General features: G+C 35.0%; 1 protein-coding gene across 4 annotated transcripts in view; it reads left to right on the plus strand.

The window, feature by feature from the left end:
- PIK3C2G (phosphatidylinositol-4-phosphate 3-kinase catalytic subunit type 2 gamma) overlaps positions 1-17184 on the plus strand; it is a 432221-nt gene that overhangs the window by 87126 nt on the left and 327911 nt on the right. For all 4 annotated transcript variants that reach the window (XM_049882566.1, XM_049882569.1, XM_049882568.1 and 1 more), the window contains exon 6: positions 15481-15583. In XM_049882566.1, coding sequence (XP_049738523.1) covers positions 15481-15583 — 103 coding nt within the window. The remainder of the gene's footprint in view (positions 1-15480; positions 15584-17184) is intronic.

Consider the following 17184-nt stretch of genomic DNA (forward strand, 5'->3'; position numbering starts at 1 on the left):
CAAATGTAAAATTTTTATTGTGCCTCTACAAATCTTTTCATGATGTATAGGTGGATTTGAGCTTTTGTGAAGTATAAAAAAAAAAAATACAAATTCAAATATTGCACAGTTTTTACAATATAATGAGTTAAGAAGCAAAATCGTATTTTCCAGGGCTTCGAGCTGGTTTGTCTGGTTCTAACACCTGCTGATAATTTGCATTTCTAACAAGCTTCCAGGTGATGCTAATGTTGCTGGTTAGGGAACAATTCTGAGAAACTCTAGTACAACAGTGATTCTCAAAATCTATTATACAGAAGAACCACCTGGAGATCTTGTTAAACTGTAGATTCTGATTCAGTACATCTGGGGTAGAAATGCAAATTCTCAGAAGGGGTTCCAACTGGAATGAACAAGTTCAAAACCCTGGTATTCTCAAAAAAAAAAACACTATTACTTTTGTAGAGTGACACAGATTTTCTTCATTTTAAGCTTCTTGTGATCAGAACTATGTTTCTTAATCTATTCTGTTTTATAAAGTTAAAGATAAATTATATTTATCAATACTTTACCAGTTTCTCATCTACTTTGGATTAGTTAAGGGTGACTCTTTAAAATTTAACTACTTATTCTAGATAGTATACCTGTCTATTAAAGTAACCACAGTAAGTAACTACTTGAGCCAAGTTTTGAGGCTATAGCTAACACACACTGTCATCACAACTAAAATGTCAGTGGTCAGGGTACTTTCCTTCACAGCTTCTCTCATGGTAAATGTGTGAATCTCTATTGTATTTTGTCCTTAAATCATATTTTGTTATTTTAATTAATTTATCCTTACCAGCGAAGTAAAGTGTTCTAACAAATCCTTGGGCTGAAAGAGAGGAGTCAGAGAGGCCATGGGAAGTCACTCGGTTTATTACACGCATAGTTCACAGAGACATGGAGGCACAGCACGCCATGACGCAGCACCACACAGGGGGTTGCACCTGGGGACAAGGAAACAGTCTAGAACTGATAAGTGAGGAGTAGGTGTATACAGGAGTATAGTTACACATACATTTGTACTTATACATGTATGTTAGAACAGTGCTCTCAAACTTTAATATATATACAAATCATGTGAGGATCTTGTTATAAACAAATTCTCATTCAGTTGGTCTGCGATAGGGCCTAAGACTGCATTTGTAACGAACTCCTGAGTGATATTTATGCTGCTAGTCCACAGTCCACACTTCAAGTAGCAAGATATTAGAGGCCAGGGATATTAATGACCTAAAAATTTACATTCCCAGAAAGAAAAAAAAAATGACACAGCTTTCCAGAATGGTGTGTAGTATGGAAATCAGATCTAATTAACAAAGCAATTAATGTGTTTGTACTTAGTAATATTGCAATATTAAGAAAGATAACTTTTCCGGCAAACCAAAATTTTCTTTTTCTTAAGTTAACATTCATCTTAATTTAGTATCACAATCTTTTAGTTTCAATTAAATATTCCATTACTCACTCATTCATATTCTCTCTCTCTCTTGCTCTCCCTCTCCCTGTAAAATGTTTCTATAAATACCAGACACTCACTAATTTTTCCTCTTCATGACTGACCTCTTCCACCTGGATATCATGACTATCTGCCAGCTACTTTGATTATATAAAATATAATTTCATTAACTGTCAGTGTTCTCCTGAGAAATTGCTTTAAAAACAGGGTTTTAAATAATAGAATGTATTATAAACAAAGAGTAAATAAAAGAGTTAGAACAGAAACTTTGTCAGTTTTATCATAGGCTCATTGTTGCTGATACAAAGCCATCAGCGATATGAAATATGGAATACTGAGCCAACAAACTAGAGTCAGAATAAATTAAATACAGAGGTGATAGACCAATACAAATAACCTTGTTAATTCAAAAAATATTAACATCTTCCATCGTATTCACTGTTCCTTAGCCCCCAAATTAAGTACCATGTGAAGATGTTTCCTTGGCAATCACATTTCCGTTATCTTATCCAGTGTACAGGACCCTTGTGGGATTATTCAATAGCAGAGTTGAAAAGAGAAACCATAGCCTCTTTTTTTTCCCCTTTACTGTAGCACAAACAGAAAATGTTTCCTGCATCTGCCTTCCTTCTAGGAAATAACAATAGTTGAACCTTCACCCAGACTTGTAACATCTTACCTGAGTTTTTTTTCATAAATATCTTTATACTATATCAAGTATATTGATACTTGACAATTTTATGCCTTATTCTCTAGCCCACAGAAAACCCTGTGAGCACAGTTCTTCTCTGGGTCACCATGAGTCACAATTGACTTGAGGGCAACTGGTTTGGTTTTGGTGTTAATGTCTACCAGGAGTACACATTTTTCTGTTTATTTCTTTCTCCTAACCTGTGTGATTTAAGTGGTTTCTTCTCTTTAAAAAAAACATTGCTATATATAAGCTTTACTTTCTCATTCAATTTGAAAGTAATTCTCTAAATCAGCTCCTGTTGTCTTAAACAATAAAATGCACTGCACATAAAAGCTTTTGTTGGATAAATCATGACCGGATTTGCCAGTAGCAAACCACAGGTGCCTCCTAAGGAGAAACAATCTCCTGAATAAACAATCTCTTGAAAATTCTGCTTGGGCCTATTGCTTACATTTATGGCCAGATTTGATACCTTTGATTTAAACAAAACAAAACTTGCGTTTATTACTTGACTATTGCCAACTAATCCTGGAATCTGAAGGGCTTTTTAAAAATGTGGAAAAAGAAATCCTACTGTAATTAAAAATCTTACTTTGAAATAGTTGTATGTATTCTTAATCTTTGATTAAGAAGGCAGTGTCTGTCTGTTCATTGACTGCATTGATTAGATTGATCTGGCTACCTACTTTAGAGTTCACTTTCTCCCTCCTGGCCTTCCCTAGTAGAAGGAGAGAGATATGACAAATGAAGGTACATATTGTATTCCTTTTATTGGATTGAAAAAGTGCTCTTCAAAAATTGTGTCTCTTTAATTAGAATTTTAAAATAATCTTGCTAAGAAAAACCTTTACTTTTAAAATAAAATTAGGTATTCCTATGACAATTTGTACTAATTTATTCTTTAAACGTTTGATTTAAATTGAAATTGCCTTTTGCTCAAAATAAAGTTCAAACTATTAATTACCAGAAAATAAAAGAGTAATATACATATTGAAGGTAATAGATTATACTCATTAGCAGTAGAAAGAGGGTTACGTATATTCCTGAAGGGGGGGAGGGAAGAATGAGTGTCCGTTTACCTCAATAAAACTAAGGATTTAGCAAACCTGAACAAATTACTATTTTTGACACATTCAGAACAGCCTGAAGATTCAAATCTACTCTGTCATAACTTTGTAGACTTACTCTGAGCAACGAAATAGATGAAGGTACAATTTTTTTTCACTGAACTTTGCTCCTCTGCTTATAAATTCTCAGAACCTTGTGGGAACATAGAAAGTAGCATGTTGTAACTTTGAGGGCTCTCACAATAATAAAAATGTCTTCTGTTAGTAAATCATTCATTAACATTATTTTGGATTACTTTAGTTTATACCTCTCCTTCAGAATACTTTCCTTAACATTTTAAAATTAACAAGGGTTTCTACCTTTAATAAATAACCAAACACACACACTCACACATACACACCATACAGGCTTCATTTGGCTCTGATTCAATAACTCTGCACTAGAACAAAGAGCCTAACGTGTTGATAGTCTGTATGTATTATCACTTGTGAGCAATGCTCCAAATAAAGAACCTGTGCTAAATAAATATTATGAACAGCTATATGTAAGAATTATGGCATGTGAGTTTTCTAAAATCATGATTTGTGCAAGCATCGTTTACCAACAGAGTTGATAAAAGAGCTCACAAAGCTGTACATGATTTTTTTCCAAGAAGAGAGGGTAAGTTAGAAGTGAATGTAGGTACGCAATTTAATTCCATTATACCTAGAACAACCATAACAGCCAATATGTAGCATTCAAGTTATTTTTGTTATTCAAGTGTTGTTTGTTTTTGAAAGCTAAGAATTATGAGCTCCCTCCAAAATTTTGTATTAATTGCGGTTTAAATAACCTAATGCCTTGTTTTTCTTAAAGAAAATGAAGTTGTTAGCTAGAGAATTTCTGACTTACTAATTATTTTATATTAGCTAATATCACCTTAATAAGGCTTAAATGCCCAGTTTTAGATCTTGAATGTTTTGTATTAGCAAAGCCTCACAGAATGTTTCCCTTCCAGAGGTTTGTAGGAAAAAAATAATGAAGCGATGAGATGGAATAAAATCGGTATTTTTGGTCTTCCAGGATGGTGACTTTCTCACAAATTTTCCATACTATAGCCCAAAAAGAGCTTCTTGGAGCTCAGTACATATTTTTACAAAGGATACAAAGTTCTAGATTCACTGTTATTATCCTTCCATATTGACTCTATGTCTTGGTTAACGTCATTTATGTAGATGGCTGTGCTGTTTTGTCTTTTGTAGCTGCAGAACTTAATACAGAGGCCATTGCAAACTTGGAAGTTGTTATAAAACATTTCTTCTAGATAAAAAAAGAAAAAGAAAAACTCCTTTGCATTATATCCAATTTCATTTTATTTTTGAATTAAAAACAAAGTATGTATCCTATACGTGTAAAGGACTATATCCATAATCAAGCCAGGAGCCATGAGGGATAGTTACGGTTTGACAGGCTGAGGGAAGTGTTAAGATAATCACTGTTCTGTTCAGCCACGTGTTGACTATAAGCCCTGGTTTTAGAATTCAACCTATTCTTATTTCTCCAGGTCATGGAATTTAACTTTTCCTATTCATGGGTTCCCTGAAAGGAAAATAGCAATAAACTTGAGTACTGGTTGAAGGAAACAACACATCATTGATCTTTATTTATTGCTGAGTTAGCTCCAAATACCACCTTGAGGTTAAAATTCAAGGCTGTTCCATTAGTTACAAAAACTAACTTACTGAAATTAAAGTTATTGTAGATGTAACATCATATGAATTTTTAAGTGGCAAATGCCAAATAAATGTGTGTGTGTAGGCACATAAGTATTTGCAACACACTCTGTGGAATGCTATGCTATTCCTAATATTTTAATATTTTGTTATCCATCCCTTATATTTGTTATTGGGTCCCAGCGAGTGGATTCCAACTCATAGTAACCCCATGTGGCAAAGTAGAGCCACCTCATAGGGTTTTCTAGGGAGCAGATCGCCAGGTCTTTCTCATGTGGAGCCATCAGGTGGGTTTGAACCACCAACTTTTCGGTTAGCAGCCGAATGCTTAACCATTGTGCCACCAGGACTCATTGCTTACATTTATGACTTAGCAATTCCAAGTATTTTATGACTTGGAATTTTATTTATGACTTAGCAATTCTAAGTATTAACAAAATACCTGGAATTGCTAAGTCATCTTACCTCTTTGCTTAGCAACCCTCAACAAGATGGATTGATACAGCACCTACGGCAATGGACTCAAGCATAGGAACAACTGTGAGGATGGCACAAGACTGGGCAGTGGCCCATTCTGTTGTACACAGGGTTGCTATGGTCAGAACCTACTTAGTGGCACCGAAAAACAACCTAGAAAGCTAAATATTAAAAAAAAAAAATATTAAAAGCCCAGCTTAATTACTGGGTTTTCTTAAAGAAATGACTTTAGTGCTTCCAACAATTCTAGATCTCAATATTTATAATACCAAATAGATTTTTTTTCTATATATGACCATAATATTTTACAATACACAAGGGGTTACCACGAGTCAGAATCAACAACCACTAACAATGACAATTATACCTCTGACTACTTCTTACACTTAGGACTAAAGAATATTCAAACCTAGTTATCCTATAAAACAAGAATATGTATGTATTTAGATTACAAAGTAATACTCATAAATGTAGATTCACAAGAAATTTCTGGGGCAATAGGAATCAATATTCATAGGTTGAACATTATTTAAGATGACTTTTTTTGCACATAAGACAAACCTAAAATATTTGCATATTTTGTGTTCAGGTCACTAATCTCTCTTTATATAAACATAATATCATACATACACTTTCATGTGATCTATATATGAATAGGAAATGGGGTAATTATGTGCCTTTTAGTGCTCATCTTAAATGGCAGTTCCTAAAACAGTAACTTCAACATCCATCTGTCAGTTCGTCATACTGTAGAGGTTTGTGCATTGCTGTCATTCTAGAAGATATGCCACCAGTATTTCAAATATCAGCATGGTCGCTCATGGTAGGCAGGTTTCAGCAGAGCTTAAAGACTAAGACAGACTGGGAAGAAAGGACTGATGATTTAAATTAGCCAAGGAATACCTTATAGATCACAACAGATTACTGTACAATATAGTGCTGGAAGATGAACAAGGCATCTGCTTCTCTCTCCATGTGACCTCTCCATGTGGCTAGACTGGACTTCTCTATAGCTTGGAGGTCTCAGGGTAGTCAGTATTTTTACATGCTTCCCTCAGATCGGAAACCTTGGTGGCATAGTAGCTAAGTGCTACAGCTGCTAACCAAAGGGTCGGCAGTTTGAATCCACCAGGCTCTCCTTGGAAACTCTATGGGGCAGTTGTACTCTGTCCTATAGGGTCGCTATGAGTCGGAATCGACTCGACGGCACTGGGTTTGGTTTGGGTTTGGTTCCCTCAGATCAAGCATTTCAAGAGACTCAGGCAAAAACTAACAGGCTTCTTATGACTTAGCCGCAGAAATCAGGCAGCATCGCTTTCACCATATTCTGTTGATCAAAAGGGCCATGCTCTATCCAAGGGGAAGGGAGGAGACACAGTGGCATAAATACTGAGATGAGGTTAGTTGGAAGGCCACATGTGGAGGCTTGCTATCATACAATAAAAATGTTAAATGTGTCTACTTATTAACACTGATTCAGTAACATCTAGTTCCTCCCCAAAATACTGATGGGTTGGCAGCATTATAAAACTGAAAGTAACTCATATGTCTGTCAATATGGAATTGGTTAAACAACTGATTTTTGACAAGGGGTCCAAATCCATTCAGCGGAGCTGACTGAAACAGTCTCTTTAATAATTAATGTGCTGATAAAATTGGATATCCACCTGCAGAAAAAATGAAGCAAGACCCACACCTCATACCATACACAAAAACTAACTGAAAATGGATCAGAGACCTAATACCATAAAAATCCTGGAAGATAACATAGGGACAAAACTATGGGACCTAGTCTTTTGTAAAAATAGGATAACAAACATTACAACAAATATACGAATAGAAGAAGACAAAATAGATAAATGGGACCTCATAAAAATTAAAACTTATGCTCAACAAAAGACTTTATTAAAAGAGTAACTAGACAACTTACAGAGTGGGAAAAAAATCTTTGAAAATGACTTATTTAATCAGGGTCTAAGCTCTAAAATCTATAGAAAGCTGCAACCACTCAACAACAAAAAGATGAACAATCCAGTCACAAAATGGGCAAAACATATGAACAGAACCTTCACCAAAGAGGACATCCAAGTAGCTAACAAACATGAAAAGATGTTCATGATCATTAGCCATTAGAGAGATGCATATGAAAACTGCAATGAGATACTATCTTACCCCAGCTAAAATGGTAGTGATAAAAAAAAAAAAAAAAAACACAGACAACAGCAAATGCTGACAAATATGTGGGGAGATTGCAACCCTTATCTGTTGCTGGTGGGACTGTAAAATGTTACAACCACTATGGAACATGGTATGGCACTTTCTAAAAAAACTAGAAATAAAACTACCCTATCTAGCAATCCCGCTGCTAGGTATATACCTTAAAGGCCTAAAAATAATGACATAAATAGTCATATATGCATTTATGTTCATTGCTGCTTTATTTACAATAGCAAATAAATGGAAACTGGAGTGTCCATCAGTGGATGAATTAATAAGAAAATTGTGGCACATACATGCAATGTAATAATATACAACCATAAAGAACAATGATGAGTCTGTGAAACGTATTATACTGTGGATGGATATGGAGGACATAATACTAGGTGAAATAAGTCAACGATATAAGGACAAATATTGTATGATTCCTCTTTTATAAGACAAGAGTAGATAAATACAGAGAGACCAATGTTCATCAATGATTGCCAGGGAGAGAGGGGTTGGGAAATTACACTTTATATGGTAGAGACTAATTATTTTTGGTGATGGGAAACATGGCCCCGAATGTGGATGTAGTGAACACAGCACAACCAAAGTAAAAACGAGTGTTTGAGCACATATGGATGGGTATAGGCAAACTAGTATAGGGGTAAGTACAGATGGGTACATAGGTGAGAACAGAAAGAAGTATTTATAAACAAAATCAAACCTGCTGGCATTGTTAATTCCAATGCATAGTGACCCTATAGGACAGAGTAGAACTGCCCCATAGGGTTTCCAAGGAGGGATTGGTGGATTTGAACTGCTGACCTTTTGGTTAGCAGCTGTAGCTCTTAACCATTGTGCCACATGAAAGAAGAAGGGTATGTGTAAATACAAATATGTGGGTGCAGGCACATATTCACTGAAGACACAAATATGGATATTCCTTAGACATAACCAAATACCTTCCAACATTGGTTTTCTGGGTTTGAAGGCTTAGGACCATAGTCTTTTGGGACAACTCAGTCAGCTGGCATAACAAAGTTCACAAAAATCATGATCTGCATCCTAATGAAGTAAGTAGCACCTGGGGTCTTAAAAAGCTTGTGAGCAACCATCGAAGATACAACACTGGGTCTCTACTTGCCAGGAGCAAAACAAGCTAACCAAAAGCACAGAGAAGAAACAAGTCTACAGGAGCCACAATCTCATCTACCCTGAGACCAGAACTAGATTAGATGGTGCTCAGCCACCACCAATGACCCTTGTACTGGGATCATATTAGTTTTTCCTAGATAGAATGGGAGAAAAATATGGAGCAAAACTCAAATTCTTATTAAAAAAAAAAAAAGTCCAGACAAACTGAAAGGGTAGAGAACAGAGGACTCCCTAAAACTATCACCTGAGACACTCCTTAAACTTAGAACTGAGAACCGAGCCTATCCCGGAGATCACCTTTTAATGAAATAGCAGAGTGGCACACAAAATAAAGAACATTGCCCATAGGATTTGTGCCCTACTTAAAAGCCATCAGTAAGAGATCAAAAGGGCAACAATTACTCAAAAGCAGAGATGAGAAAACAAGTGGTGGGGGAAACTAGAGTACTGGACAGGGAACAAAGAACACAAAGACAATATTGATACATTATGAAAAATGTAACTAATGTCATTGAACAATTTGTGTGGAAATTATCAAACTGGAACCTAACTTGCTGCGTAAATTTACACCAGAAACTCAATAAAATGTTATAAAAAAAAAAAATAGAGGATTGATTAAATAATAAATAAGTAACTGCACATATCATGGAACAGTGTGCAGTATTTAAAAGAACTGGGAAATCTTTTATTCCAGTAGAGAAATCTAAAGATGCACTGTTATGGTATAAAAGCCAGATGCATAAAAAAAAAAAATAACTATATAAAAATTTTAATGGATGCTAGAAGTCAATGAAGCAGTATCTCGATACCGTCTAAGGTAAAATCATTTTGAGGTAGAATGCTAGAACTAACCAAACCAGCATTCAAGGGACCTATAAAAATGCATTTTCAGAAGTAGAAACATTTAAACATTTCTTGTCCATAAATTGTCTTTTCCGAAAGAATTATGTGAAGCTGTACTACAACAAAACAAACAATGTAACACTATGGAGTACAGAACAATGATGAGCAAGTAACCAAATAAGTTCTAATGAAAGTAAAACAAAAAAAGAAGGAAGCTGCTGCTGCTGCTGTTACAGAGCAAGACTGCCCCATAGAGTTTTCTAGACTGTAATGTTTTCTGGAGCAGATCGCCAGATCTTTCTCCCAGAGCCACAGTTTGGGATTTGAACTGCTAGTCTTCCAGTTAGCAGCAGAGCACTTAACCATTGTGCCACGAGGGCTCCTAGAGGCTCTCATAACCTATTTCCACTTATGTAACTTACTGATTCAACATTCTTCATTCCCTTTATAAAACATAGAGACTGATACCCTTAATTCACTGTATGTTCTAGGACAATGGTCCTCAAGCGTTTTGGTCTCAAGACCCCTTCAAATTCTTTCAAATTGTTTAAGACCTCAAAGGGTTTTTGTGGTGGGGGGAAGGAGGTTATTTCACTCAATACTCACCATGTTGGAAATTAAAACTGAGAAATATTTAAATATGCATTTATTATTTCAATGAAAAGTAACAATAATAAACTCATTGTTGTTAGGTGCTGTGGAGTTGGTTTTGACTCGTAGTGACCCTATGTACAACAGAACAAAATGCTGCCCCAACCTGTGCCACCCTCACAATTATTGTTATACTTGAGCCCATCATTGCAGCTGTTTTGTCAATCCATCTCATTGAGGGTCTCCCTCTTTTTTGCTGACCCTCAACTTTACCAAGCATGATAACGTATCTAAAGTATGGGAGACGCAGTCTCATCATCCTTGCTTCTAATGAGCATTCTGGGTATACTTCTTCTAAGACAGATTTGTTTGTTCTTCTGCCAGTCCATGGTATATTCAATAAACTTCACTAACACCATAATTCAAAGGTGTCAGTTCTTCTTCGGTCTTCCCTATTTATTGTCCAGCTTTTGCATGCATATGAGGCGATTGGCAGCACTGTGGCTTGGGTCAGGTGCACCTTAGTTTTCAAGGTGATATCTTTGCTTTTTAACACTTGAAAGAGGTCTTTTGCAGCAGATTTGCCCAATGCAATGGGTCCTTTGATTTCTTGACTGCTGCTTCCATAGGTGTTGATTGTGGATCCAAGTAAAACAAAATCTTTGACAACTTCAGTGTTTTCTCCATCTGTCATGATGTTGCTTATTGGTCCAGTTGTGAGGATTTTTATTTTCTTTATGTTGAGGTGTAATCCATACTGAAGGCTGTAGTCTTTGATCTTCATCAGAACTGCTTCAAGTCCTCTTCACTTTCAGGAAGCAAGGTTGTGTCATCTGCACAATACAGATTGTTAATGAGTCTTCCTCGAAAACAAAAAGTATTCTTAAGAAGTGTGGCGTAGTTAACATGTTTAGATGTGTTTTTAATGCCTGATTTAATAGAAGTCAGTTGCGTACTGTAATCTGCTTCTGTTTCCAATCTGTTGCACTCTTTGACTTGGTTGAAGTAGATGAAGATAATCCAGTCTCACACAGGTATGGAGTTGCAAAAGATTAGAGTATTGTAATAGCTTTTTCAGACAATTGTGGACATCCTTCTTTGATATGACACCAAACTCAACAAGTGATAGTGTTTTAAAAGTTAGTAGCAAAGTGGAATTTGAAACCATATCAATGAATTTTTCATACTAGGTTACTCAGAAACCATTGGTCTATCTTGCACTATATAGATCTTTCACATATGAAAAATTTTGAAACATGAATTGGTCATTTGAACAATATTTGTTCACTGGGTTATACACATCTTCCAGGTGTCGACATATTTTATTATACGATAACAAAAAATTACATTCTTTAACATTGTTGATCTTTTATGTAGAAAATTTGTTTCATGAGAAAAGTGGATTCTTTATCTTGCCACTCAGGCAATTACTCAGTGTTTTTCCTTAAGACGACTTCCATATTCTAATATGCAGAATTGATCCCTGTGTTCTTTCCATTTTGCCGTATCGAAAATTAAAGAGACGTGTATTCAAGAATTGAGAGTTAACAGAATTAATAATTTTTACTGCTTCATCAAGGGTATTCTTAAGTGATATAGACATTTCTTTTTCCTGAAAATGCATGTAAGTTACAAATGCAATGACTCCTAGAATGGTTTGGTGCCACTAACTTGATTTATGCTAAAAGGCTATTGTTTTTCCACACATAGTGCAAGTGTAAACAGTGGAAAAGGCAAATAAACATCTTACTGTCACTTTGAAAATAATTTAGACCTAATGCATCCACTGAAAGAGTCTCTTGGAGCCCCAGGGTTTGCAAAGCACACGTTGAGAATCGCTGCTCTAGAGTAGATAGTTTACTGTGAAGTGCGGTCTGCCTATGCACTTTGTTTCCATTAGCTGAATTGTAAACACACCTAGCGTCAATTGTGTTTACTAGTAAACCTTTTCATGCCAGTTCCAACTGTTATTTTAATTAAAAAATTAATGAAGTATTATGTTATGAAATATGAGTGAAAAAAGAAAGCTAGTATTTCTGGAAAAAATATGTTGAACTCTTTAGAGAGAATTGATGGAAGGAAATCATTAAAAACTCTTACTGCTGAATTAGATGTGGGCAACACAAATGAAAAAATTAGAACAATAATTATAAAAATCTAAGAAAAAAAAAATCCCCACTTAGCTTGCTCCTGAAGTCTAAATTTTTGTTGCTACATTAAACAAGTTAAAACTAGATATTAAAAAAGATAATTATTTATACCAAAAATCAAACCAGACCCACTGTGGCTGAGTCGATTCTGACTCTTAGCGACCCTACAGGACAGAGTAGAACTGCCCTGTAGAGTTTCCAGGGAGTGCCTGGTGGCCTCGAACTGCTGACCTTTTGGTTAGCAGCCGTAGCTCTTAAATGCAATTACTTATAAGTGTGGTTTATTCCAGAAAGGTGACACGAAATTTTAATCAAGAGACCCTTCATCCAAAATCAAAGGCTTTATTCTAACATCAAAACATTGACTATTAGCTATTTATTTTTAGTTTAAAAAAGAAAATGTTTTAAGGCATCTATTTGTTTTATAATTCCTATCTTCAACTTACTTTTTAATTAACTGATCTGTTACTTTTCGTGATTGCATCATGTAAATGGTTAAAGAATCTGGAACTATAATTTGAAATGATCTCTAAATGAGCAGTTGCAGGCCAATGTGAAAAGACTAAAATAAAGTTAAATTAAGCTTTACGCTGTATGTGAGAGTACAGTAAAAATAATGATCAAATCAAGATTGCAATTGAAAAGCTTTAAAATACCTTAGCTTTAAAAAATTAAGGTGGTCATTGGAAGATTAAAAACATATTTATAACTCCCAAGCCTCTAAAGATAAACACAAAAGGGAGAAGCTCAAGGAAGACTCAACTAATCCCAACAAAAAAGGAATGCATTTAAAAAGAAACAACAATGGCTAATATAGGAGAAGATATCACTCTCAGTGGAGTGGTTAAAATAATCTGATTAAAAGCAAAGTCTCAGAAAATCAGCTTTAAGAATTCTAGCTATAGACTAGAGATGCAGCTAAATCAAAATGTTCTTACTTATTACAAAAATATATGTGTTTGCTTATTTAGTTCAGCATACAAAGAAACTGTGATAAACTCATGGTGGTGGATATTTTGGAAAAAAGGGAACGGCAAGAATTTTTATCTTTATTTTGTATAGTTTAGCACTGTTTAGTGTTTTCCATGAGAACATATTCCTATAATGGAACTTTTTTTTTTTAAGTGTGTAAATGTAGGAAAAAAGACCTTCCAAGTCTGATAATTACCCAAGACCCCACTACACACACACACACACACACACACACACACACACTGAGGCAAAGATAATGGAAGGACCAGGACCTAGTTTTAGATTTTTTTTTTCCAGGTGAAACAGGCCATTCAGATTAGGTCAGTTTACAGTGAAGGTTCCTCTGAATCAGCAACTCACAGTGATTTGGGGTACAATAATTTCTAGTTAAAATTTAGGCAGTTGAGTTGTTATCAAAGAGTCAAGAATAAATAAGGGGTCAGATTGCCAGATTTAGCAAATATAAATACAGGACCTCTAATTAAATTTGAATTTCCAATAAACAATAACTTTTTTTTCTAGTATAGTTATGTCTCAAATATTGCACAGAATATACTAAAATTCAATTTAACTGGGCATTCCAAGTAAAGAGATAACTTTACAGGGCAGTGAAATAAAGAAGACCAGTCCAAGAAAGCAGAAAGTAGGTGTATAAGAGGCGTATTTCACTATACTGGGATAGAGGGCCTAGACTTCTACACACTGAGGAAAGGAATCTTGAAGAGCAAGGTGGGCCACTGTTCTGAAATTGGTTCCCGGACAGGACCAGGAAAACAGAACTCAAAGAAAAAGCCCAGTTATGAAAAGTAGAGGTGGTGTAAGGGGAGGCAAAGAGAGAAACTTGAGTACATTTGAAAGATTATAAGACTGGCCCATAGAGTTTAACTTTGGGAAGGAGGAAGGCAGGAATTAATGACACAAGCCAACTCAGTAGACATACTGGCCATGCCTGTGTCCAGGGCAGCAGTGGAAACAACTCAGGGATCAATATAAAAGCCCTACAGATGGCACCGGTACAGGAATCTAGTTAGACTAATAGGGCACATGGGGGTGGGGGTAGAACACATACATGCTGAGAATACTAACATTCACTGTTTTGGCGAATGAATAGGGCTGAAGTTTTTTAATTTAAAAAATAATTTTCAAATTAAAATATTTACAGAAACATGAGTAGTATCTGCAGAGTAATACCCTATTTGTCTGACATTGTTGAGAATAAGTGGTTCCAAATACTTCATGAATTTTCAGGATAAATGAAATAACTTGGGCCCCCAAATAAAATTTTTTTGTCCTAAAATCCTTCATATATTTAACCAAGATCCTTAAACAACAAGCATTAACATGATTTATCCTTTACTTAATGATTTAAAGCCACCAGGGATATTAAATTTAAAGCAGTAAAGGAGACCATGTAATAAAAGCTCTTCATTTCACAGAGGAGGAATCAGGTGCTGTTTAAACGATGTTTCAAAACAGTAATTCATTATGCTCAGCATTTAATTGGTGCTCAATAAATATTTACAGAAAGAGGGAGAGAGAGAAGGAAGGAGAAAGGAAGAATATAATTATGCCTTTAGAAATTTCTAAAACACATGGGAGTACTTTTTCTATTTAATTTTCTTGCCAGTGTTTTGCTATGTAGACATCAATAGCCCAACTCTAAAGATGGAAATACTGAGTTTCAGGTTATTTGATTGAGCTGCCTATGGTCTAAGCTATTAAATCTGTTTCTAAAGCCTACCATTCCCACCACACCATTCTTCTTCCTTGATATGATGGTCCTCCCATAGACCTCGTGGCATCAATTAGACCTCCCAGCTGTGAGGTGGCAGAGTAAAGCAAACCGTGCATATGTAAAGTATTCCTTTCTCACAGTTAATATAATTATTCTAAGGGTTTCTAACTTATTATGCATTTGAACATATTTGTAATATATTGTCATTTTAAAATGAATATGATGAAAGTTTCTATTTTATATATATTTACACATACACTCATACACACACACACACCCCTCATGGTTAGCTTTTCCAGACTATGTTTCAAAAATAAAAGGAAATGAAGTCAAGAGAGGAAAACACACACTTGGGAGTGTTATGGGAGGAAATAATTGTGTTCATTTTTTTTCCACTTCAGTGATTACTGTTTGGGGAGCCACAAAATGTTTCAGAAAGATAAAAGTGTTATTCAACTTCATCTGCAGAAAAATAGGGATGCTCCAGGAAAGTTATCTAGAAAGGTAAGACTTTATGAGTATTGGTTTCAGTTAGCAAACTGCTTGTTTTAAGAGCAATGTTCTTTATGGATTTTTATCAATATAGAATTATATGGGTTAATACATGTTTGAGCATATTTCATTAAAAATAATGGAAAATTTATTTGAATGTCTCGTAACAATTTGGACTGAAGCAATGACATGAACACATTATTGCAACTCAGGATAATAACAAGTAAATTGATGTCTTTGAAAAATAGTATGTGAGAAACTCATTAAGGTCTTCATATTCATACTATCCATGTATCAATTTATAAATGAATGAAATAGAAAGTCTGAGGGGGAAATCATTGAAAGAAGAAAAATAACACAATTTTTGTTCTATTTGAAGACTTGTGTGTGTATCAATACAGCTTAAATCAGGAGAGATTAATATTCAGAATATGTATAATAAAATTTTTTTAGAAAAGGATTACTATGATTTAATGACATGGTTTCATGCCATTATGAATGAATTTTATTCTTTGTGTGATGTCTTGAGTTACTTCCAACCCAAATTGCAGGGTATGCAGTGAACTTCGATATTTTGGCAGTTTTTATCTGTAGAATCTTCCAATTTACCTGCTTTAAGCAAAAATTCTATCACCCTGTCATTTACATCAGATAACAAATTTCCAACTGCATGCTTGTTTTTTTCTGGTCAGAGGTATTTCATCATAGAAAATGTCAGGTGGGGCATTAGGTTGCAGTATATCTACTTGGAATATAACATAATGAGGCCAAAAGAGAGTTGTTTAAAAATATGTTTTGGATCTGGTACCCAACTCAGCTGGTGTTACAGCTCCAGGGCTCTGCACCTGAATTCTCCACAAAGAAACATTATGAAGTACAACTAGTACCATCAATATTAACAAACTTAAGATTCTTCTGATTACCCACAGTATGGAAGGATAAGCTAAAAATCATGTTTTATTGGAAATAAGAGAAGAAAAGAAAATGTATAATTCTAATTTCTAATCTGGTTTAGAAATTGGATGTTGCTTAAAAAAAAACTTATTGGTAATAATTCACAAATCATTAACATCCCAGTCTCATGTAAATTAAGGTTTATTTTAAAATCCATATCACCCTATTATTCTAAGATAATATGTATTGGGCATGTGCTTTTATGTCTGAGACTTTAACATTGTTATTACATTTAATCTTCACAATAATTCTCTGAGGCAAATATTATTAAAAATAAGAAAACTGAGTCATGGGGAGGTTCCATGGCTTGCCCAAGATCATAATTATATAAGCAAGGCAGAGGAGCTTGGATATGAGCTCATAGCCCATGCCTTATGCTATTAAATTATATGACAACGAATGTGCTTAGAATTTATGGGCTACTCTCAAAGGTTTGGGATGTGAGCGTCATGTCAGTTGTCAAAATTTTGTATGTGTGTGTGTTCGTTTGCTTGTTTTGTTTTCCACAACTACGTCCACATTAAAAAAAAAAAAGCCATTGCTGTCGAGTCGATTCCAACTGATAGCAAACTTATATGACAGAGTAGAACTGTACCATAGGGTTTCCAAGGCTGTAATCCTTATGGAAGCAGACTGCCACATTTTTCTCTTGTGAAGTG

Source organism: Elephas maximus, chromosome 4 (assembly GCF_024166365.1).
Source record: "Elephas maximus indicus isolate mEleMax1 chromosome 4, mEleMax1 primary haplotype, whole genome shotgun sequence".
Classification (NCBI taxonomy): Eukaryota; Metazoa; Chordata; class Mammalia; order Proboscidea; family Elephantidae; genus Elephas; species Elephas maximus.